The 23,835-nt window shown below is 44.6% G+C and overlaps 3 protein-coding genes across 6 annotated transcripts in view; 1 reads left to right on the plus strand and 2 right to left on the minus strand.

Moving 5' to 3' along the window:
* Nucleotides 1-39: 39 nt before the first annotated feature.
* pomt1 (protein-O-mannosyltransferase 1) lies at nt 40-18,374 on the minus strand. Of its 2 annotated transcripts, XM_084946038.1 has the most exons (21): nt 17,197-17,944; nt 16,891-17,107; nt 15,594-15,725; nt 15,377-15,483; nt 15,234-15,284; nt 14,894-15,040; nt 14,628-14,736; nt 12,094-12,153; nt 11,913-12,006; nt 11,533-11,688; nt 10,974-11,104; nt 10,780-10,875; nt 10,612-10,704; nt 10,235-10,331; nt 4,404-4,496; nt 4,192-4,312; nt 3,978-4,075; nt 3,760-3,873; nt 3,553-3,679; nt 3,174-3,351; nt 40-633 (listed from the first exon to the last, which is right to left on the minus strand). In XM_084946038.1, the coding sequence occupies exons 3-21, from the start codon at nt 15,704-15,706 to the stop codon at nt 459-461; spliced, it is 2,160 nt and encodes a 719-aa protein (XP_084802164.1). In that variant the 5' UTR covers nt 15,707-15,725; nt 16,891-17,107; nt 17,197-17,944; the 3' UTR covers nt 40-458. The 2 variants fall into 2 exon arrangements, with proteins under 2 accessions (XP_084802164.1, XP_084802163.1); XM_084946037.1 differs by lacking the exons at nt 16,891-17,107; nt 17,197-17,944 and adding an exon at nt 18,064-18,374.
* LOC146375756 (uncharacterized) lies at nt 5,687-6,358 on the plus strand. The gene has a single exon (XM_084946658.1). The coding sequence runs from the start codon at nt 5,687-5,689 to the stop codon at nt 6,356-6,358; it is 672 nt and encodes a 223-aa protein (XP_084802784.1).
* Nucleotides 18,375-19,064: 690 nt separating the features above from the next.
* tncb (tenascin Cb) overlaps nt 19,065-23,835 on the minus strand; it is a 55,046-nt gene continuing 50,275 nt past the window's right edge. For all 3 annotated transcript variants that reach the window (XM_084945606.1, XM_084945603.1, XM_084945605.1), the window contains 4 exons: nt 22,697-22,793; nt 21,480-21,641; nt 20,900-21,063; nt 19,065-20,538 (listed from right to left, as the gene is read on the minus strand). In XM_084945606.1, coding sequence (XP_084801732.1) covers nt 20,428-20,538; nt 20,900-21,063; nt 21,480-21,641; nt 22,697-22,793 — 534 coding nt within the window. In that variant the 3' untranslated portion in view covers nt 19,065-20,427. The remainder of the gene's footprint in view (nt 20,539-20,899; nt 21,064-21,479; nt 21,642-22,696; nt 22,794-23,835) is intronic.

The raw sequence follows: 23,835 nt of genomic DNA on the forward strand, positions 1-23,835 counted from the left end.
CATTTAAAAAATCCCTAGTTCATAAACCCACAACTTGACTTCATATTTTACCACATTTTCTTTATTTTTTTTTTCTTTACTCTGATGTAAACTAAGCTTCAACTTGTTTACAAGAAAAATCCTATGGTGCAACACTTTCTTTAATCTCACTGTTAATCTATTTTTTTTCTAAATTATTTTTTAAGTCCTAAAAAATATAGTTTCTTTGAAGAAAAAGTAAAATCCAGTTGATAGCCACCAATTCCACTTTTCCAGTGTAAACACAAAAAGAATGAGGGCACATTATTGTTTTGTTCATCTTTCATTTTGTGTTCAGCCTTCGGTCAACGTCAGTCATCACTGGTTTATCATCAGGGGTTGGTGCTTCAGAGGTCTGAGAACTCTGATGACCTCAAGCCGAATATATGTTCATCTTCTGTTCAACTCATAAACTCCTCTCCATGTGGGTCATTATCCCTCTACCGACGTCGGTACAGTATGTCCCAGGTGTCCCTCCACTTCAGTCCTTGCAGCTGATGGGCTGACAGTTCAGGGCTTCCATAGGTTAGGGGACAGAAGGTGCGGTAGGTCAGGAAGATGGACAGCAACACAGCCAATGCACCCACACACAGTGCACGCTGATGTGTCACGCTGCTGCAGATGCAAACAGAAACAAATATGAACAAAACTTTTTAGATAAAAACATAAAACATGTCACATTTTCATGAAAATTCAACAGTGAGATCTAAAGCCTGACAAAGTGTGCTTCTATGTCTAACTGGCCCTTTCACACCAACATAAAGCAGGTACAAGTTCAGACTGTTTGCAGTTCCATCCATATATTTCTGAACACACCTCTGACGAGGTGTAAAGAAAATAGTGCAAAGAGTGTGTTGAATGCCCTAGTGCTGTGCTAGCCCAAAATCAAATCCAGTTCGGGATATTGTTTAAATGATGGTGCTTGGATGTGCACATTTTAGCTGTTGCTTGTTTCGAAGGCCACGTAAACACAGTGCAAAGTTACTATTCAACTACACGGCTTAAAAAAAAAGAAAAGAAAAAAAAATACAGAAAACGAATCAGCTCTCAATGGAGAAAAAAAAACAAAAAAATCACACTGGATAATACAGTGGTCCCTTGTTTATTGCGGGTGTTATGTTCCAAAAATAACCCACGATAGGTGAAATACGCGAATTAGCAAACTTTATTTTTTTACAATTATTATAGATGTTTTATGGCTGTAAAACCCCTCACTACACACTTTATACACTTTTCTTAGACAGGCATGAACATTTTCACACTTTTCTGTCTTGTTTAAACACTCTCAAAGTTCAAATCGTCGTAGAAAAATAAGTCCAGCATTATAGAATGAAACCAAAGCGACCCGTGGATGCCTTTGACGGTGCAAAATGTTTCGTCGACATTGTTATGTTTGTTGGGGAGAAAACTTACAAACATACAATAGAGCACTTCAGACTCACACTGCTAGTGATCAAAGATTTATGTAAATTTGACACGCTGAACACATTCTCTACTGGACAGGAGACATGGCACAAGATTGATTTACAATGGTCTAGAGCAGCGGTCCCCAACCTTTTTTGCGCCACGGACCGGTTTATGCCCGACCATATTTTCACGGACCGGCCTTTAAGGTGTCGCGGATAAATACAACAAAATAAAACTAGTACCGGTACCGAAAAAAAGAAGATTTATTCATAACACACGTGAAAAGACCCAGGAAAACCGAGTTAACGATAAAAACGATAACAAAATAACGCTGGAAACCGATAATAACCCTGAAAACTATACATTTCACACCTGAGCCTCAACTCTCGCGGCCCGGTACCAAACGACTCACGGACCGGTACCGGTCCGAGGCCCGGGGGTTGGGGACCGCTGGTCTAGAGCCAGAAGACAATGTGCTGTAAACAAACAAACAACATGGAAAATCACACCAAAAAATCTGCGAAACAGCGAGGCCGCAAAAGGTGAACCAGGTTATAGCAAGGGACCACTGTATACTGATACTAGACCAGGTTTGTGTTGGATGCCACATCAATTGAGGGAAATGAAAATTATCAATCTACAAAGGGCTAAATTCAAAGACATCTTGAAAATCAAAGTGAAAAAAATAATACATTTTCACACTTTTCTCTCTTGTTTAAATACTTTAAGTTCAAACCTTTGTAGAAAAATAAGCCCAGTATTATAGAATGAAACCAAAGGCACCCGCATTTTTGACGGTGCAAAACGTTTCGTCGACATTGTTGTATTTGTTGGGGAGAAAACTTACAAACATACAGATTTATGGTAGTATCAGTCTTAAAGGCCTGTCTCTGTTTTTGTCTAGTCAGAGACATTCACACCAGTGGCATGCTGGAAGTAATTTTGTAGCTTTACCACTGCTCATCCTATTTCTCCCTGCACAAAGCAGCAGATACCAGTGCTAATGATGGCTGTCCCGCTCTTCTTAGCCTCTATTCCAGTAGTACTTAATCGGATCTGCTTGGCTCGATTTGGTTTTTAGGGTTTTCCATTACCAGGTACTTAGCTTGGGTTCCAAGCAATTTCAGTCAAGATGAAAATGTGATGTCAGCAAGCTGCAGGCCACTGATTGGCCAGGGAGTGATGTCATTGAATGAGTCATGATAGTGACTTCTTCACAAGAATCGAAACCACCTTTTTTGAAAGCTGGCAAAAAGGGATATGGTTGCACATAAAATTGAGGTTTTCACATGAATCTCATACAAATATTTCACACTAGAGCCTTGTTAGGAAATTTAAAATAGTGGAAGTGGATCGTCCTACTAAAATACAACCAACTTCTACTCAAGACAAAGCCACCAACGTTCAGCAGCTGTGGTAGAAAATGTCAGTCATCATAAGATAAAACAAGCAGTGGTTCTGTAGATGAATGAATGAATGAGAAAATGGCAATATTAATCCCAGTTTAGTTAAAACCCCATTTACAAAGTCCTAAAAACCACTCGCTGACTCTACTGGCAACTTCTAAGCAACCACTAAATAACAAAAATTTTAATATCCATTTTCTGTGTTGCATTAGGTCATCTTACTCAATGACTGGTAGTTGCCAGTGACTGCCACGATTAAGGTGAAAATTTAAATTTAAATTTAAATCAGGAAAAAGAAGGGTAGCTCACAAGAGGATATGCTGCTGAAGCTGATGAGCGTACCTGAGCAGGTGAGTGTGTGCGTGCTCCAACAGAGCCGGACTTAGTAGGTACAAGTAGCAGAGTGCTGGCAGGTAGTGATACAGGAAAAGAGTTTTGTCCATAAGCAGGAAGGGAACAAAGTTCACCAACCAGCCGCCAACGCACACACATCCCAGACACACAAACTGGTCCCACACACCTGAAAAAACACACATTTAGTTAGAAATGGTACCATAACCCGAACAGACAGCTGAGGTTAGACTCAGTCTCTGATGCAAATATGTCAGTGCGGACCATCTTTCTGCAGACCCATCTGGCCTCCCAGATGGGTCTGCAGAAACTGTATTTGTGCTCTGACTCTTCCTGTTTTACTGTCAGAACTCAGTGTCTCTCTACGTACCATCAGGTACATCTTTCAAGCCCCGCCTCCTCCTCAACAAGTAGACAACTGCCAGCAGCTGATAGGCCAGCAGGCTGAGATTGGCCACGCCCCATGACACCGGGTTACCAATTAGATGGATCTGAGCCTGAAACAGAAAAAGTGGATTACAGGGCTAAACAGGACAAAGCGTGTGTGTTACTCTGCATGTGTGTGTCGTGTTTTTACATTGGTGGAGGAGTGCAGCCAGTATGCAATGTTGGTCTCCATCGTGATCCACTCTAATGGGGAGGAACTGTATTTGTGCTCCGACTCTTCCTGTTTTACTGTCAGCATCTTCCACTGCCAAGATATCAGATTTGTTTTATTTTACTCCTTTCTGTTTTTTTGCTAGTGTCACAGGAACAAATCTGATTGGACAGTGAGTTTTGAATTCAGGTTCATACCTGCAGTTCAACAAATTTTGCCCAGAAAGAAATTTTTCTATCAACGTCGATATGAGTTGGAGAGTGAAGCTCTGCCTCCCGTTCCTTCTGCTCCTGACCTGGACAAGATTGACAGTGTGCGTTGTGACCTCACTAAAGTAACATTGCAAAGCTACTGAGTGATAATAGTGAAGGAAGAAGAAGGTCAAGAGGAGGAGGGGGTTAGGGGCCATACTGGTTCCATAGCGGTGCTCCTCCACTGTCCATTCCAAACTGCTGCTGTGAGCTTTGAACAGTTTGTCTGCTACAACCTCCAACTGACGGAAACCCCAGTCTGGAAGGGACACACCACTCAGCTACATTCGCAAACACACACAGACACACACAAACAGGCTGTAATAACTTCATATTGTACAGGCATTCAGCAGAGACATATTCTGTCTGCACCTTGAGGACAGCTGAAGTGTTGACATGAATGAGTCGGACTTCAGATAGGATGGTCTTCCACACCTCTGACTCTGCCTCCCTGTTTGAAATGTCCTGACCACACAAACACACCAACAAACAGCAGGCTCAGTAAAAAGCATTCCAGCCACTGATTAGTATAAAAATAAGAGGGGTTTCCATATTTGAGCGGCTCCTGTAGGTGTAATGTAAACATGGCCCTGTACTCTTGTGTATATCCTATCTACAAAATACTCTCATGAGTAGATAATTTCGGCTAATTAAGCCATCCTTTAGTTGACAATCTTCCAACTTATCTCACCATTTTCAAATTGTTTTACCAGCTAAAGTTACTAATTAAACATTAATGTAGCATAACTAAGTTACAGCAAGCTACCTAATCTAAACTGTAATCTGTAATATTTTACTAACTTATAGTAATGTTTTGGCTTATGCTAGTTGGCTCACAGAGTCTGAGCTTGTGCATGTACTGCATACAAATACGAGCAAAAGAATGCTAAATGCAGTTCAATTAATGGCCGTGGGAGTCACTGACAACAATCTTTTTCTGGAAGTTCTTTTTCTAACTTCGCTCAGTGCTTCACTATGGGAATCGCCTCGGCATGACCAACTACGGAAGCTCCAATGACAGTCTATGACAGACCTGTCGAGCTGTGCTTAGGGCTCCGCCCCCTCATTCTAACATGGCCGACCAGCCCCTCCTAACTCATTCTTGCTTTCTTACCGTGAGAAACTACTTTGAGCTCCCTCAGCGCATCCAGGCAACTTGATTAGCTGCTTAACAGTTCTCAGGCGTCCCGTGTAGGAGTACGTCGCCGAACGCAGTTTTTCCAGTTCCAGTTTGGATCGTGCTGAGTAAGTCCTTCGAAAGAAGTGTACTTAGAGTTACACTGTGGAACAGCAATCGCGTCAGGTGAGCTGTCCCAGTGGTTCCTGGTTTTAGTTAGCGAGGTAGCTGACGTTGTGTAACTCGGACTAACGCGTTACAGTGAGCTGTTCGTTCAGTGTCCGGCTAGCATTAACTTGTTAGCAGGCCACGGACCACATTAGCGTCTCACTAGCATTAGCTTGTTAGTCGACCTAGGGTTCAGTTAGCATTAAGTTGCTAACGATATTGGCTAGCGGAGTGCAGCTAACATGTCACAATGAGCTGACTCCCGCGGCGACTAGCTCGGATTTAACTCCCGCTGCTAGTCCTAGCTACGTACGGGCAAACGTGTTGCGACAAGCCTGGTGTAGCCTAGTCTCACCCCTTTCCGCTAACCATGTCTACGGCTCCTACCCCCGCCAAAGGGTCGGAACCGAAGGCCAAAGAGGATGTACCCCGCCCGTGCCCCGCATCATGCGGTGCCACCATCTCGGGCAGGGACCCTCATCCAATGTGCATCATCTGTATGGGTGCCAAGCATGCTCAGGCTTCACTGGCGGACCCTCAGGGATGCCCACACTGTGTGTTGATGCCAGAGAAAGTCCTGGAAAGGAGGCTGAGAGTAGCAGTAACGAACAGTCAGGTCCCCTGCCTGTCCACCGCTACTGCTACGAGTGATATCAGTCATTTGCGAGACTCCACAAGCTGGGCGGACATGATTGAAGAAGATTCCCCGCTCATGCCCCCATCGTTCGAGGTCCTCCTCGATCAAAACGTGAGCGAGCCAGGTGGCGAGGACGCGGAGGGCGATGCCAACTCCGACCTCCTCGACCTAGAGGACATGGATGAGGAAGAGGAGGATGACTCTACCTTTCCTCCCCAGCAGTCCAGACCACCGAGTGGGGCTGAAGTTGCACCCCCGGTGGACAGCAATTTGTACGAGGTCTGCAAACGGGCTGCCAAGCTACGCATCCCATGGCCAGCCGCCCAGGATGCCGAAGGGGCAGAATGTGACCTGTATGACGGAAAGAGGATCCCACCAGTCTTGCCGCCATCGAAGCAGCTTTAGCCAGCAGTCCCGGCTTGCATGAAAGAAATTAGTTGCTATTGGTCAAGCTCATTAAAAAGCAAGCTTCCGACCAAGGGCTGCTCTAAGCTTGAGATCCACAGGATGGGTGAACTGGGGCTGACCGAACCCCCAGCAGTGGAGCCTTCAGTGGCGTATCACCTTCACCCTAACTGCAGTGCAATCTCAGTCTCTTCTAGCATTTCTTTGCCTAACAAGATGGATTGCCTCACGGCATCTATTTATCAAAGGATGTACAAATATGCTGCACAGTCAGTATGCTCGCTTAATGCAGTCACACTGCTATAAGCATATCAGGCAGAAATTCTGGAAGACATGGGCCATCAGCTTGACTCGGGTTCCCCAAACCCAGCCCTCTGGGATGAAATCTACATGGTTAATGATCTCATTCTTCGCTCCTCCAGGGGAGCAGTCCAGGGATGTGGCCATGTTATGGGCCTTGCAGTCTCGGGTGAAAGAGCCTTGTGGCTAAACCTGTCGGGCCTAGGGGATGCTCAGAAGGCTGAGGTCATGGATGCAGCCTATGACCCAACCAAGGGTCTCTTTGGCCCAGAGAATGAGAGAGACAAGCACCCACAGAAAGCAGGAGGGAGAAGCATTGAACCTCTGCTTACCCAGAAAACCTACCCCTCAGCCCCAGCAGGTGCCAAGAGCTGGTTTTGCTGCAGCAGCAGCAGCAGCAGCAGCAGCTGTGAGAGGGAGACAGAGTGGGGTCAGAATGCAGAGAGGAGCAGGAGGCCTGCAGTCACCCACCAGGCCAAAGTAGAGAACCAAAGACCTTGGGGCAAGCATTCCTTTGCAGCAGCTGCTGCAAAGAACAAGCTGTCACACCCCGGAGAGGGGGAAAAGAAGCGGTCAGCCTAGCACACATGCAACGTTCTGTGTCACCCCTCTCTTCTCCCCCAAAGAGAAGGAAGATGTTAGAAGGGGTAACCAAATCACTCCAAGGTTCAGAATCTCCGCAAGTTTCCAGTTCACCAGGAGCACCCTCTCAGTCTCCTCCTCCAGTTCAGGGAGGACAGACTTGTGGACAAATGGCGCAGTGTCACCAAGCACTCCTAAGCACTCTGTCTGTGTCACCAAGCACTGCCCAGAGTCACCAGGCACTTCACTGTGTTTTGGGGGTAACAAAAGAAATAAAACGTGTATTCCTGCAGCCAGGCAGTTCGCCAAGGGCAGAATGTCCCCCCAGTTTCAAAATAAAAACAAAAGAAAATCACTGCCATTTGTCTTTGTCACCAGCGGGGGGAGCTCACGCTCTACCCGAGGGGGACAGCCCCAACTCCTTCCGGGAGACAGGAGTGACGTCACACTATCGCGTCTTCAGGGGCCCGCTCTGAAGCGGTGGAGCGGTGGCGCGCATGTGCAGTTCATCCCTGAGCATCCCGGGCAGCCGATCAAAGACCACCGTGAGGTGGTAGTCAATCACCTCACGGAGCTCGGTTTCACAATCAACCTGGAAAAGAGCCACTTGGAACCTGTACAGTATACAAAGTATCTGGGGCTCAGAATAGACTCCATCTCTTATCGCATCGCACTTTCAGAGCAGAGGATCGCATCCTTCACTCACTGTCTTTCCTGCTTTCAGCTGGGGAAAGTCATGCTGCGGGGGTACCTCTCGGGGCAGTATCATCCAGGGTGACACTGACCACAGATGCATCCCTGTCAGGTTGGGGTGTAACCATGATGGGCAGAGCAGTGAATGGCGTTTGGTCACAGAGACTTGCGCTGAATCACGTAAATATGCTGCAGCTCCGCGCGGTGCTCCTAGCCTTACGGCATTTTCTGCCGTATCTCCGGGGACAACATGTTTTAGTGAAAACAGACAACTCCACTGTAGTTGCTTATATCAACCCCCAGGGCAGCACCCATTCCCGGCAGCTACACAGGTTAGCCAGGGAAATAATTGCGTAGAGCAGCACATGGCTCCTCTCCCTTCGAGCAACTCACGTGCCAGGAATTATGAACAGGGGGGCGGACCTCCTGTCCAGAGGGAATCCACTGTTCGGAGAATGGAGGCTTCATCCACAGGTGGTGGAGCAGATTTGGCAGAGATACGGCCGGGCTGCCGTAGATCTCTTCGCCTTACGAGAAAACACACATTGCCCTCTGTTTTTCTCTCTCTCTGTCAGACGCAGATGCGCCACTGGGCGTGGATGCGCGGGCCCATCCTTGGCCAAAAAACACTGCTGTATGCTTTCTCTCCCCTCAGCCTGATCTCCCCAACACTGAGCAGAGTGAGGGATCAGGGGCGGGTCACTGATTTTAATAGCTCCACAGTGGCCATCCAAACACTGGATAGCAGGAATCATCCAGCTTCTGGTGGACGAGCCATGGCCACTCCCCATCCGCAGGGACCTTCTGTCTCAGGCGCGTGGGGAGATATAACATCCCCATCCAGACCAGGTTGCTCTATGGACCTGGCCCGTGAAAGGTGGAATTTGAAGGCGGCAGGCATGCCTCCGAAGGTTATTGAAACCATTCAAAATGCTAGAGCCTCCTCCACTCATTCCATTTACAGCAGTAAATGGCGTGTTTTTGAATAGTGGTGCTTGAAAAGCAGATAATCCCTTTTCAGTGTTCAGTGGTGGAGCTGTTGTGTTTTCTTCAGGACTTGCTGGACAAAAGGAGAGCTTTTTCTATCATAAAGGTCTATTTAGCAGCTATTTCAGCCTGTCACATGGGGTTTGGTGATAAACCTGCTGGTCAGCACCCCCTTTGTATGTCGCTTCATGAGGGGGGCGCGTCGAACGCTCCCAGTCTCTAGACCACTGGTCCTTTATGGGATCTGTCAGTCATTTAAGACGCCCTCTCCCACCACCCCTTTGAGCCTATCGGGGCAGTGGGGTTGAAGTTTCTCTCTCTTAAAACCGCTCTGCTGTTGGCTCTAACCACAGCCAAGCGAGTTAGTGAATTACAGGCTTTGTCTATTCACCCCTAACCCAGCCTTTGTCTCTAAAGTGTTGGAAACATCATACAGGTGCTCTACAGTAGAGCTCCTGGCTTTTCACCCTCCTCCATTCTCCTCAGAGACAGAGCAGAGGCTGAACACTTTGTGCCCTGTGCAGGCCTTGGGGACTTATGTTGGCAGAACAGCCGGATTCAGGAAGTCGGATCAGCTGTTTGTTTCCTGGGCCTCCCCTCACAAGGGCAGGCCCTTATCACGCCAGAGGCTAGTTCATTGGATTGTAGAGGCCCCCCCGGGACTCCGAGCTCACTCCACTAGGGAGTGTGGCCACATCCTGGGCTTTGTTCAGAGGTGTATCAGTCCAGGATATTTGTGCGGCAGCAAGCTGGGATGTTGCACAGTCATCCCTGGCTCAGGCAGTGCTGGATTCTGGTGCCTCAGGTTCGACCAGAGATCCTGGAGTAGTACTGGAGCGTAGCTTCGGGAGCTGACCCAATCCGGAAGTGGACCATATCTCCCATAGTGAAACACCGAGCAAAGTTAGAAAAAGAACGTTGGGTTACTTAACGTAATCCCTGGTTCTCTGATGACAGAGTGAGGCGTTTCACCAACACTTCCCTCCTTGCTTAGGCACGGACAGAGTGCTTAGGAGAAAGAAATCTGCTTGGAATAAGTTAGGAGGGGCTGGTCGGCCGTATTAGAATGAGGGGGCAGAGCCCTGAGCACGGCTCGACAGGTCTGTCATCGACAGACGTGGTGTCATTGGAGCTTCCGTAGTTGGTCACACCAAGGCGATTCCCATAGTGAAACACCTCACTCTGTTATCAAAGAACCAGGGATTACATTAAGTAAGCCAACATTATCCCATACTCTTTTAATTAAATGTGTGGGTGCACTCCTGTTAATTTAGACAGAGATCAGAAATCACATGCAGCACAAACTGTACTCACCACCCTCCACAGGTTCTGTGCCGGCATAGACACATTGAAGTCTATGTATCCAGAGACTTCCTGAGTGTGAGGACTCATTGGAGCTGCTACGTCATGACTGAAACACAACCATTGTAACATTGAAATAAACCAGCTGATGGTAAACAGGCAGGGACACACAGAGCTGATGGAGAGGGGTCGACTACAACCCACAGAGGGGTATTTATTCAGTACAGAACTTCAAAGTACTTTTTTGACCTAACCATTTATTTCCAAAGAAACTTGAGATTAGTAACTTTTCTATTTACTCATTGCCTCTAAATGTTTCAAGTTTTGAGCTCCAGAGTTACTGAGACAACAGAGCCCTCAAAAATCAGGACATATTCTGAGTTGTTTACCTGTTAAGAAAACGTGACGTCATCCCATGAACCAGCTGGATGACATCACCGTGACGGACAGGTCGAGGAGGAGTGTCGACCACCAGCTGCTGCCTGACAGAGATATAGACAGTAGTTACACATCGGCCACGTCTCCATGTATAGCACTTGAAGAGAAATGTGATCTACCTGCCCGGATCTTTGATGATCCACCAGTTGTTGACATCTTTGAAGGGATAACAGGTGACCTGCTGCTGGTGAGAGCTGCCCCGCCCATTGTCATACCTGAATAAAAACAGGAAACATCATTAAATAAATCATGAAGTTGAACTGTAACTGGGATGCTTTTTGAAGCAGGTGTTTAGCTGCTGTGTTGGAAGCACCTGATTGGATAGTTGACTTTGTGAGAATGGAGCCAGCAGGGGATTGGCTGGGAGACAGAGCTTCTCAAAGTCACCTGACTCCCGTAAGCCACTTCTAGAGGCTGACCCCGAGTGATCCTGGAGAGACCGCCCTACAACACAAAAATCAATCAATCAGCTCCAGAATGTGATATTCCACTCTTTATACACCCCTTTGCATTTAATCATTAGTTATTATTAATCTCTGGCTCTGTTCTGCAGTGTTCCTTTTGTTTTGTTTCCCTTCTCCCCCCCCAACCCATCACAGGATCTCACTGCTGTCAAAGGCAGCAGTGAGATCGGGAAGGACAAAGACTGAAACTTTATGTTAATTAATGCTGATCTTCAGGTCACTGATAACCTTAGTAAGACCTGCTTCTGTGCTGTGATTGGTTCTGAAAACTGCTGGGTATTTATCGTAAATACAGTGAGATCAAAGATTTAGCTTCACTTGTCGGTAAACAAATATTTCAAAACTTTCTAATCTGTTTTCTCTCAGGAAACAGGTCTATAATTACTAAGTGTAGCTGACAGTATTTACCTGCAGGCTGGCCTGGAAAGCAGAACTCATCAGCTGGTCATGTGGTCCGCTGCGGTTCAGGAAACTCAGGTGAACGTAGAACCAGAACACATAGAGCAGGACTGGAACCACCACCAGACACAGAACTCTATGTACACTTTGCACACACACATTCATCTGCACAAAGACATGCATGCAGGATCATTGATGACATGAAACTGGCAAATTAGTCCATAAAACAACAAAAACAATTCCTGAGAATGGATTCTGTGGAGCTGGGAACCATTTTTCAAAAGACACATGACATGGAGTATTCTTGAAAGTACCAGCAGTCATAGCTGCAAAAGTAGGGTTTGCCAGCTAAGTGCTGGATATGATACAATCAGGAAGTCTAGACTCACATGACTGATAGTTTTGTCTCCAATAAGCTTCCAGGTGTGCAGAGAGGCCACGACCAGCAGCAGCAGATATGAGAACAGACCCATGTACTTCACCCTACACCAATCACATTTTCACATTAACATTTGCATTTTAGATAACAGCACACGCTAGAGAGCAACAGGCCTTAAATCACTTTCTCACCCTACAGCCGCACCGCAGGAGACACCAGAGAGAATCAGCCAACTGTATCTGGACCAGGAGCTGAGGAGGAGAGAGTAACCATATGACGTCAGAGCAGAGAAAGGGTCAGTTTAAAAAGGAAACAAACTGTTCAATTCAGTTTAGTTGTATTAACGTCGCACTAATTTAAAATAACAGTTGCTTCAAGTTGCTTTACACTGCAAGGTACAAACCCCACAGTATTAATGAGAGAATCCTGAGTAATCACATGATCCCCTATTAGCTAGCACTTGGCGAGAGTAGGGATTAAGAACTTCCTTTTAAGATAAAGAAACCTCCAGCAGCTACTTGCCTATGTTTGAGAGTGGGCCGTAGAGTGAACACACTATACCGCACAGCTCTCCGTATTAACAGCAACAGCTGAACATGTGAAAATACAAGTTTCAAAAAGATATTTTAAAAAAATGGAAATTTTAACCACCAATTGCTAGTCTTGGTAGCCAGGGATCAGTCCGCCAGAGCCTCTGCAATTCCTGTGGGTGGTGGGCCTACAGGAGGATGGGCCCATGTCCTTTTTTCAGCTATGCCCAGCCAGGCCCCATGAACTAAAGCATTGCCACCAGACGTTTGGCCTTAGGCTGGCTCCAGGGTGGGGCCCCAGTAACCCTATCCCAGGCAGGGATAGTGCAAACTGTTCTCTTGATTGTATACTTATAGGGTTCTTTTGAGTCGGTCTTTGTCTGGTCCTCACCCAGGACCAATTTGCCATGGGCAACCCTGCCAGGGGGCAAAAGCCCCCTGATAACATAGCCTCTAGGATCTCTATGACACACAAACCCCTCCACCACAATAAGGTAGCGATTCATGGAGGGTTAACTCGCTAAAAAGCGGTGCTTTACCTGCACCGTGTATAGTGCGGGTGGAGCGCTGCTGACTTCGACTGAGAACATTGTTGGGCGGTGAAAATAATACTTTGAGGACCTCCTTAATCCCACTGCTTCCGTGAAGGAAGCAGAGTCTGGGGACGACTTGTCCATGTCTGGGGGTGAGGTCATTGAGGCAGTTAAACAACTCCTTGGTGCCCTGGGGTGGATGAAGATTGCCCTGATTTTGGGAAGGCTCTTAATGTTGTAGGGCTGTCTTGGTTGAAATGCCTCTACAATGTTGCATGGAGATCAGGGGCAGTACCTCCGGATTGGCAGACCAGGGTGGTGGTTTCCATTTTTAAGAAAGAGGACCGGAGGGTGTGTTCCAACTCTAGGGGAAAAAAAAAATCACACTCCTCAGCCTCCCTAGGAAAGTCTACGCCAGGGTGTTGGAAAGGAGAGTCCATCCGTTAGTTGAACCTCGGATACAGGAGGAACAATGCGGTTTTTGTCCTGGTCATGGAACACTGGACCAGCTCTTTTACCCTCTCAAAGATACTTGAGGGTGGTTGGGAGTTTGCCCAACCAGTCTACATGTGTTTTATGCACTTGGAGAAGGCATTCGACCATGTCCCTTGGAGGGTTCTGTGGGGGGTACTCTGTGAGTATGAGGTGTCTGGCCCATTGCTACGAGCATTTGATCCCTTGCAAGAAGCTTGGTCCGCACAGCCGTCAATAAGTCAGATTAGTTTCCAGTGGGTGATGGACTCTGCCTGGGCTGCCCTTTGTCAACAATTCTTTTCGTTAATTTCATTAACAGAATTGTCCCACTGGGAGGAGGCAGACCCAGGGCACGCTGGAGAGATTATATCTCTCGGCTGGCCTGGGAACGCCTTGGTGTTCCCCCAGACAAGCTGGTGGTGGCTAGGGAGAGGGAGGTCTGGGTTTCTCTGCTTAGGCTGCTGCCCCTGAGTCCAAGCCGCAGATAAGTGGAAGAAGAAGGATGGATGGAAATTTTAAGTAGGATTAGTCAAGACTAAAGAAGCTGGTTTATGTGTATGTCCTACAGAAATGTAGGAGTAATTCAATATAACATGGCTAACTGTTGGATTTATTCTGCTAACAGCTTATCTGTGAAGTTTGTGTTCCCGTTTTGATGAGTGAAATTGTAGTATTTTATTTGCACTAATTAGCAGACGTGTATGTGTGTGATACATTCATTTCTACTGTATCTAAAACTACACAAAGTATAATTAATCCTTTGGTTTGAGAAAATCTGTTTTTAAGTTTCATTTTGGCTTTTGTGCCGTTTTTGAAGCCAGAAATGACAACCTTTGACAACTAGAGGAGAGTTATCACCTACAAATGTTTTTTCTACAAGGCTGTTGATGTAGTTTTTAATGCAGTTAAGTCAAACACTATAAAAACGAAGTCTGATTTTTGAACCATACATGAGGAACTGCAGTTTTTGGTGCTTCCACATGGTTTAAAGTCCCTGAGTTAACCAAACTTGCTAGCATTAGCTGATAATTTAGCGCTCCACTTACTAGTAAAAATAAGAAGGTGGCCACCATAAAACTATAACGGAGGGCTTCAAAACAAACCAGTGGGCAATATCACAGTGGCTACAGCCATCTTTAATTTACAGTCTACACTTTCTACACATGAGAAGAGAAATCTGAGACTAACCTGCTGGGCGCATTGTGGAAGCGCAGGTATGAGAAGAAAGCCAGGAGCACGAAGAAGATGAGGACAGACTCAAGTAACATGAAACGTGATTGGACAATCAGAGAGTTCTCTGGAACAGCAAAGATCCAAAGTCAGACTTGACTGAAAAGAGCAACCCGGCTGCATATTCACCGGGAAAGCATCACTTCACTGGTTTATAAAAAGCAGCAGCTAAAAGGCTTTTCAGCAGGAAGACACTAACTCTTACTCAGCATGGACGCACTCACCCAGCAGCAACAGCACTGCAGCTCCCAGAGCAGACAGGTGGGAGAACTTCAACTCTAAAGTCAACAAGTAGACCAGAGGAACACAGAGAGCTCCACAAAGGGCCGGCAGAAGCCTCAGACTCCACACATTCACCGTGCTAGGATACTCTGCAAAACAAAACAAACACACACTACTTTTAAACAGACCAAAACCAAGTTAGACAGGAGGAAATATAGAAACTGGTTTCAAAAAAAAAAAAAAAGAAAGAAAAAAAGAAGAAGGTACACGCTGGTTTATATAGATTAACAAATTTTCTGGTTTAACCTCTAACTGGATGAAATCATTTTTGGGGATTTGTACCTGCTCCAATTCTGTTCCACACAAAGTTCCCATCAAAACCTCCCAGGTATGCTGAAACAGCAAAAGCAGAAGCACATGTTGGAGCAAAGTATAAATATAGCTGTACACTCACAAAGGGCTGTGTTGGTATTTTAATAACCCACCTCCAAAGGCCAGGATCATGTGACCGAGAGGTGGTCCGCTGTCATCAATGAAGAAAACCCTCTTCATGTAGAGAGACACAAACTGACCATAATACACCTCATCAAACCTGCACAACGGTCAAGGTATAAAAATCAGTTAATAACAGAATGAAGCTTGGTACGTAAGTTTGTATGTGGGTGTACATGATGTTCAGGTGTGTGAAACAGATGCACTCACACCACAGCATTGGGATAACTAAGATGGCTCAGCCTGGTCCAGAAGGCCAGCAAGGAGACCAGCACCAGGAGCAGGTCTACCTGGGCTGTCACCACCAGGGGGAGCTGTAGCATCTCTGACACACAGCTGTGACTGTAAAATAAGAACATATAACCTCTGATTAATAGTAATTAATTTATAACTAAAACAAAAAACAAACAAACAAACAAACAAAAAAACCACACACCTCTTTACATCATTGAAATTGACTTCTCTATCATTCTTGTGCTATCTGCCCTTTCTGGAGGAAGATACAACACCCTGTCTGAGGTAAGAACAGGAAGTTTTAGTCAGTGACATTACAGGACTCTATTAGTCCGTTACTTAAAACAGACGCGTCTGCTGTATCCGTACAGTTTATGGAGGGAGCCCTTGCTATCTAGAGTTACTACAGAGAGACAGACAACCAGTTTCACTCACACTTACGGCCAACTGCCAACACAGCAAACTCCATAACCTACTAGTGGAGCAGCAGGTCTGAGGCAATAGTACTACCCACCACACCACCAAGCTGTGCAGTACGAGCACAGCTTGGTGGTGTGGTGGTACCCAACCCTGGAGCCAGGCCCGGGAAGGGTGCCTAAGGGCAAACTTCTTTTGCCATGATTCTCAAAACTGAGCTCAGCTGCATCCTGCTTCCACAGATCTGTCAGTTACTAAAACTGGATTGGGATCCACCTGTGGTAAATTCAGATGATTGGACATGATTTGGAAAGACACATGTCAGAGCACAATCCAAGCCATGAAGTCCAAGGAATTGTCTGTAGACCTCTGAAACAGGATTGCATCGCGGTACAGATCTGGAAAGGATACCGAAAAAAAACTCTGCAGCATTGAAGGTCCCAACGAGCACAGTGACCTCCATTAACCTTAAACGAAGAACTTTGGAACCACCAGGACTCTTCCTAGTGCTTGCTGCCCAGTCATTCTGAACATTTAGAGTAGAAGGGCCTTAGTAAAGGAAGTGACCAAGACTGTGACAGTCACTCTCATAGAGCCCCAACATTTCCCTGTGGAGAGAGGAACCTTCTAAAAGAGAAATCATTTCTGCAGTATGAAAACAAAGTTCTCTGGTCTGATGAAACAAAGATTGAATTCTTTGGCCTAAATGCCAAGCATCACCTGGCCAATACCATCCTACAGTGAAGCATAGTGGTGGCAGCATCATGCTGTAGGGATGTTTGTCAACAGTTGGAACACGGAGATGGGTCAGGGTTGGGGAATTGCATCAATATGCAGAGACATCCTTGATGATTACCTGCTCCAGAGTGCTCTGGACCTCTGACCTCTGGACCTTCTAACAGGATGACGACTCTAAGCACAGCCAAGATAACAAAGGAGTGGCTTTGGGACCACTTTGTCTTTGAGTGGCCCAGCCAGTGCCCAGACTTGATCCCGAATGAACATCTCTGGAGAGATCTGAAAATGGATGTGCACCGACATTCCCCATCTAACCCGATGGAACTTGAGAGGTTCTGCATAGAAAAGAGTTTCTATTATGGAGTACTGTTGTGTATAATTTTGAGGGGGAAAATGAATTTACCCCGTTTTGGAATAAGACTACCTTTAAAAAATGTGGAAAAATGTGGAGACTTCCTGGATGCATTGTAGCCTTGTGATTGACAGGTGACATGTTCAGGGTGTATGCTCCCTCTTTCCCTATAGCACATGGGACAGGCTTAAATTCCTGGTCACAGGTCCAACTACTAGACTACCTAGTGTCAGTGGATAACTTAACACTCCACCCTCTTGTCCTAATTACGTTTTTTTTATGTGAATGGCTACAAAAACCCAAACATGGCAGCAAGAAAATCACAATTGGCAAGTGAACAACAAATGGGTGACACCACAGTGGCTAAATCCGTATTTTATATCAAGTTCGTAGCTTTAACACACACATTAGTGTGATGTCAGTGTGGCAGTGTTCTAGTTTTTGCCCCTGTACACCCCCAGCATGAAGGTCTTTCAAGGAGTACAGCAATTGCAATTTTGTTAAAAACAATTAAAGCTTATATAGGATCTGCACTTCAATCACAGCTTCGTTGCTTCAATCGTTCCGAAGCCTCAGTTCATAACACATTTCCTGGATGTCCCCTTCTCTAAAAAAAAAAAAAAAATCGCACACAGTATCCCTCAGCGTCCTGCCCCTGCTGCTGTTGCTCTGATCCGAAACAACCTGACCTCACAGTGATGTGTTCACGTGTCTCTGAGTACGGGTCGGGATGTTGCAGCAGTGAACCTCCCGTTTTTCGCCCTCAGCTGCCTCTTTGTCATTCTTTAATAAATACGTGCAGCTTCGCTTTAACTCCACGTTAGACGTTCTTCTACACATAAGAGCAATTAGCATTAGCATATTAGTCTCTAGCTAAGAGGCGCTGAAGCAGCAGCTGCCTTCCTCACTCCTCGTTTTCCTCCACACCGTGTATGTTACCTGTGGCCCAACAGGTTAAGCTCATCTGTTGCCGTCCGCTTCTTTCCGTTTCTCCCGGTGTATGCTTTGAACTCAAGAGGCGTATAAACGAAGTTTTATAGCAGCGGCCGTTCGAAGCTTCCGGTGATTGATTATACTGCACTACCATCGGTCCGCTCGGAGCTCCGCTACATGGCCTGTGGCTGGCCGCTAAAGGAGCATTAGGCGTGTTTAGAAAACTAAAAGTTTTAGGAACGGGTCTTACATTTAATACTACTTTTAATATTAATAATTAATTAATACTAATAATTTCATCTGAAAATTAGCCCAGTCGAAAAATGTATGAACCACACGAAAGGGAGCAGTTTCAAATGTTCATCGCAGTCCACTTTGGACTGACTGAGTCACTCCCAGGGTGAAGGTTGGCACATAATTGCGATCTCATTTATAGACACAGACAGACTGCCAACCAATCTGAGTATTTGTTAATTTTTCAATCTGAGTTTCTGCTTCAAATCTGTTAGGTTCTGACTCTGACAATAAGTAGTTCAAGTGAATTTTGAATTATAATGTCTTTATTGAAGCAGAGCTTACATTAAAATGAGGAATTTCATTGTGAGTTCTTTCTTTTTTTCTGTTTAATGTGAATTTCGGTGTATGTACGAGGCAACAGATTTGCGATTTTTAATGACTCGTCACAATTAATTACCATATTATCACAACCCCATCTTCTTACTTTATTGCCATCTCGATGTACCAAAGTCACTTTGAAGACACCAACTGACCGTGAGCGGCTGCAGACCTAGTCCTGTCTTTCAAAGGCAATGAGATTTCAAGTTCATTGCAGATAACTGAAATAATTTTGGTCATGCTCTGGTCTCCAGCTACTGTTTTCCCCAGTGTGATTGTAACTAATCTAAATGACCTCGATTTGCGCAGCATTGTAAAATCGTAATCACCAAAGATCCATTTTGACAAAGAGCTAGTAGACCCCAGGATAGTCAAAATAAAACTTGTGAAACTTGTCGTTTTAAACAAACTGTTTTATTGTAATACAGTTTACAGAGAAACACCTGCTGTTCACCCAGTTTTAAACAAAGAAAACAATCAAAACAACCTTAATTTACACAGGCATTCTTTAGAAGGTCAGTGGTTTAGTATCCTGCAATAGCAGGAAAGGGTACGGGGCGGGGTTTGGGGGAGGTGAAAGGGGTAAAAACAGTAACTAGTTCTCTAGTTTTGGCCTGTCCAAACACTATTTTCATTAACACAAGCATAGAGACCTTACTATGACAACTGGAATTCAATTGAAAATTGGCCTTTTTTAAAGTTTCGAGCATCACATAACATTCTCATGTTCCACATATATGTACCGTATTCACATTTTTCAAAAACAAAGAACAAACAAAATGTTATCACCGAAAGTCATTTTATACTGAATAACAGGTCCCGTCTCAGATTCATCAGAGAAACAAAACACGTTTTCTTTTCTTCTCTGTTCTTTTTTTGCTAACACAATACTGTGGCCACAGCATGATGCCTTCAAGGACTCAACGGAAATACCACCGTCCACAACGACATGGGATGTAGAGAGTAAAATGTGTTTCCGTAGGTTTTTCTTTTCCTTTTTTACATTTTTTTTTATTGGGGGGATGGGAGTGAAGGGAGGCTGGGGATTATAAAGTGACACTGAGATGTGTTTAGTTGCACATGGACAAACAAATGACAAGTTAGATGGAGATATGTGACATCTGAAGAATCAGTTTTCAGACGTTCATATCAGATGGAGACATGTACAGAGCTGTACAAGGAGTAGACTTTCTCTGATAATCCTGCTGCATTAACACTTTTCGCAAAGAGGCCCTGATCCTAAACAAGATTGCATCGTACTAAACAGTCAGATTTTTTTGTCAAATGCCAGACATGGCATGGATATGAAATAGGAAACTGTATTAATAACTATTCACAACATAATGTCCAAGCTGTGCTCACGCTTTCCCGCAAATGCTGCAACACAAGAGATCAGGGTCAGAATTGAGTGAGAGGGAGAGACTCTCTTTGGTGAACCTCATGGGGTTTGATGCAAGTCCAGTTTGTAACGTCAGTTTCTGCACTGGCAGCATTTTTGCGTAGCCGTATCAGAGGGGGGAAAGGCTGGGATGGGTCATATGGCAGATTTAGGCAGATTTGTGAGGGAACAGAAAACATCGAGGAGCATTTGTTTCATGTGAGAACAGCAGGGCTCTTGGCAGTGGCTTTGGTTGCTGCAGGGTGGGAGGGTTTGGGAGTCCAGGTGGTTCATGCGGAGTCCAGAGTAGTAGTTGTTGTTTTTGTTGTTGGTGGTGGTGAAGGTGGTATTGGTGGTGGCGGAGCTTTTCATATCATTTATGATCGTTTCCTCCTTCCCTCCAGGTTTCTGAAGTTGGATGGCCGGATCTTCATCTCAGCAAACTCAATTGAGTGCTCATGGCCTTTCCAGTGGAACCAGTTCACGCCCTGGAGAGGCGGCAGGCAAGATGTGCAAGTCAAAAACAGAGTGAAACAGAAGGGCAGTTTCTACCAGACTCATATTATGCGCACTACCAATGAAAAGTTGGTCATTTACAACTGTTCCTTCTAAATTTAGATTTAGAAGTACATTTATTTTTATCAAAATAACATGAAAATAATCAAGATAATGAAAAACGATTAGTGGAATCATTAATCATAAATCAGATTCATGATTTCTAATGTCTACTGTAAAATGCCTGTGAGCACATATTCAGGCAGTTATTTTTGACCCAGTCAGGACCTTTGGTGACCCATTAAATGTGCAATAACTGTACTGTAGGTTGTGCTGCAATGAACTATTCATTACCTTGCTGTGACTGTTGTCTCCATATCGTCCCATCAGATTAACCCGGTGGCAGTTTTTATACCAGAAGGCTCCTTTATAGGACAGAGCGCAGTTGGTGACGGCAATGTCGTTGTCATGGTCGTAGGTGGAGAACGGCCGGCCGTGGTGGTAGGTCATGGAGTCGCCTACAGAGGCCAAACAAGAGAGTCATTACATTTTTGCTGTGATTAAGTTTCCTGGTGTTTTTCTTGTTCTGATTCAGATGAACACAGCCAGAGTTGTTTCTCCTAAGTCGCCACCATAACTAGGATTATGCATTTGAATTAAGAAGGGTAAGAAAACTGCAATCTGCAATCTACTGACATCTAGTGGTGAGATTTTACACATTGTACTGACGAGTCCTGACCTGACTCGTGCATCGCAAAACAGAGTGACACAAAAGCACAAGCAAGGCAGCATATAAAGAAGGTAAATGAAGCCCATCTACCACACACAGGCTCCTGCATCGCTAGTGCAAGGCCAGTACTGGTGTCAAAGACAAAGTATCAAGAGACATTTAAATCACTGTGCATAAACTGTAGAGCACAGATACTAGCTTTACCTGCTGTACCGCTGTATCCTCCTACGTGGACTTTGTAGCGGGTCCGGGGTTCACCGACTGAGAACTTGTCATACTGAGCATAGGCTGTATCTCCCTTATCTCTCAGGTCTACTCGCAGTTCGTACTGACCGCTGGCTGTGATCTTATGCAGGTTGGACAGACCTGAGTGAAAAAGGAGACAGCTGAACAATGGCTTACAAAAGATCCTATTATCAAACTAAAAGTATCATTCTACACATTACAAATGTTTAGCATTTAAATGACTACTATCTATGGAGCTCTTAGATGAAATTTATGCCTATGTCCATCCCTTATGCAGTAACCTACTCTGTAATCTAAGCTCATTTTACGTTATGGGCTGGACAACTCAAACTCCCCTTTCTGTAACTGTAAAGATGTTTAACTACACATAAATGTTTATTATAAAGTAAAAAAACAGCAACTTTTCTGTCATGTAACTTGTTCATTTATTATCGAATTACTTTGGTTTACTATGTGGCAGAGATCTTTACCAGAAGAAAAAAGATGTAAAACCTATGAACGTACAATCAAAAATTACATAATTTCTGCCAGAGCGGGCCAGATTAGAGTCTTTGCCAGGCCAGTTCTGACCATTTGGCCTTATGTTTGACAACTAACTAACCAAGTAGTGTTTTGGCCCACCACATACAAGTATGTCATCAACAAGGTTGGCCACATGCAGAAATTACATTGTAGGCTCTACATAGTTTAAACAAAAATTCGTTTTAAAACTATGTAGTTAAAACTATAACTTGTTAATTAACGTTTGCTCATTTCCTGTTTTACTTTGAATGCTAGTTTTCCCTTTTTTACTTTCTGCCCTTTTCAGCCTTTGTGATTGCCTCCTCCTCCCTGATTATTTTTACTTTCCTTTAATTGCTTCCTCATGTGTTCCATCCTCACCTGTATCCTTTTTGCCAGCTTTCCTTCTGTGTATTTAGAACCGTTTCTCTGCCTTTGTCAGATCTTGCTTTTGGGACCTGAGTTACTTTCTTAGTGTGGTCCTATTACTCTGTGCTGTGGAAATTTCTGGAAATGGAAGACTTTCTGGAAGTTTAACTTTTTGGATTTTTGTATGTTTGAACTGCATTTTTGTAAATTATGTTTAACTTATGTGTGCAGCTATTTTGGACCCTGATATATGACCACGTCCTGTGTATTATGGAAAACTCTGTGGTTCTTTGTTAAAAAATTACCCAGCCAGAATTCATCATTCATGTCTCCAAAGCCGCCTGTGTAATTCTTCCAGTTGCGGAAGAACTCTAGTTTGCCACTTTGACGTCGGAGGAAAACCTGCAAAGAGAGAGAAAAACAAAGAATAGATTTAATAAAAATCTTGTTAAGGAAAGCAAATGGACAGTATAAAACTTGAAAGCAGTTCTCGAGCTGGATAAAGAGAGTGCAGTGTTGAACCTGCTTTCTATTTGAAGGCAACCAGATGACCATAGCTGTGGTTGCAAAAAGACGTCTTAATCTATGAAAGTCTAGAGGTAAACGGTTTTCCCTCATGACTGCTGTAACACATCACATTGAACTAAAAAAAGTCTGTTTTGTAAGGTGAGCTGCCATTTGTTTTTGTACCCATTTTCTCCTGGTTTTATTAGTCCATTGAGATAAGCACTTGTATTTTGGTGTGCTTCTCTTGGGCAGGTCATCTGAGCTTGTTTTGATGGATAGTTCTGTTTGTTTATGTGCTTGGTCTTAGCTCACCTTCATGATATTTTTATACTCAGACATAACAGTTTTTTATCAGCCAAAGAAAGAGGTCTGCACTTAGTTGTTTTCTGTGGTCTTTCGGGTCTTTTAGTGCTGCTGAGCTGGCCAGTGCAGTACTTCTTTTAAAAATGTAACACATTTTTGATTTGGCCATTCCTACATATTTCTGCTGTCTCTCAGATAGGTTTATTTTGTTTTTTCAGCATAGCGCTGGTTCACTTGCACTGACACTTGTCAGTCTTTGAGCATTCCAGTGAACAGCTACCAAATGCAAGTTCAGCACTTGGAATCAACTCCAGGTCTATTATCTGCTAATCTGTCATGGAATATTGAGGGAGCAGGTCTCAGTTGGCCATGAAACTGTTTTTCCAACCTCTATGGAGGTTTTCTCCTGTTAAAACCAAGTTTTTCCTTCCCACTTTTGCCAAATGCTTGCTCATAGGTAGTCGTCTGACTGTTGGGATTTTCTCTGTAACATTGTAGGGACTTTACCTTATAATATAAAGCACATCAAGATGACTGTTGTTGTGATTTGGCACAATACCAATAAAATGGAATTGATTTGAACTGAAAATTTCTGAATACAAAGTATGGAATGATGATTAATGATGATCAAATA

Source organism: Perissodus microlepis, chromosome 12 (genome assembly GCF_051167445.1).
Source record: "Perissodus microlepis isolate ML-2025 ecotype Zambia chromosome 12, ASM5116744v1, whole genome shotgun sequence".
NCBI lineage: Eukaryota > Metazoa > Chordata > Actinopteri > Cichliformes > Cichlidae > Perissodus > Perissodus microlepis.

Excerpts from the sequence above, each read along its gene's own strand:
- LOC146375756 (XM_084946658.1), top strand. The coding sequence starts at position 5,687 with ATGTCTACGGCTCCTACCCCCGCCAAAGGGTCGGAACCGAAGGCCAAA.
- pomt1 (XM_084946037.1), bottom strand. The coding sequence starts at position 15,706 with ATGCTACAGCTCCCCCTGGTGGTGACAGCCCAGGTAGACCTGCTCCTG. Across the intron at positions 15,041-15,233 it reads GTGGAACAGAATTGGAGCAG|AGTATCCTAGCACGGTGAAT; the intron begins GTACAAATCCCC and ends TTTGTTTTGCAG. Across the intron at positions 4,076-4,191 it reads GGAGCACCGCTATGGAACCA|GTCAGGAGCAGAAGGAACGG; the intron begins GTATGGCCCCTA and ends AATCTTGTCCAG.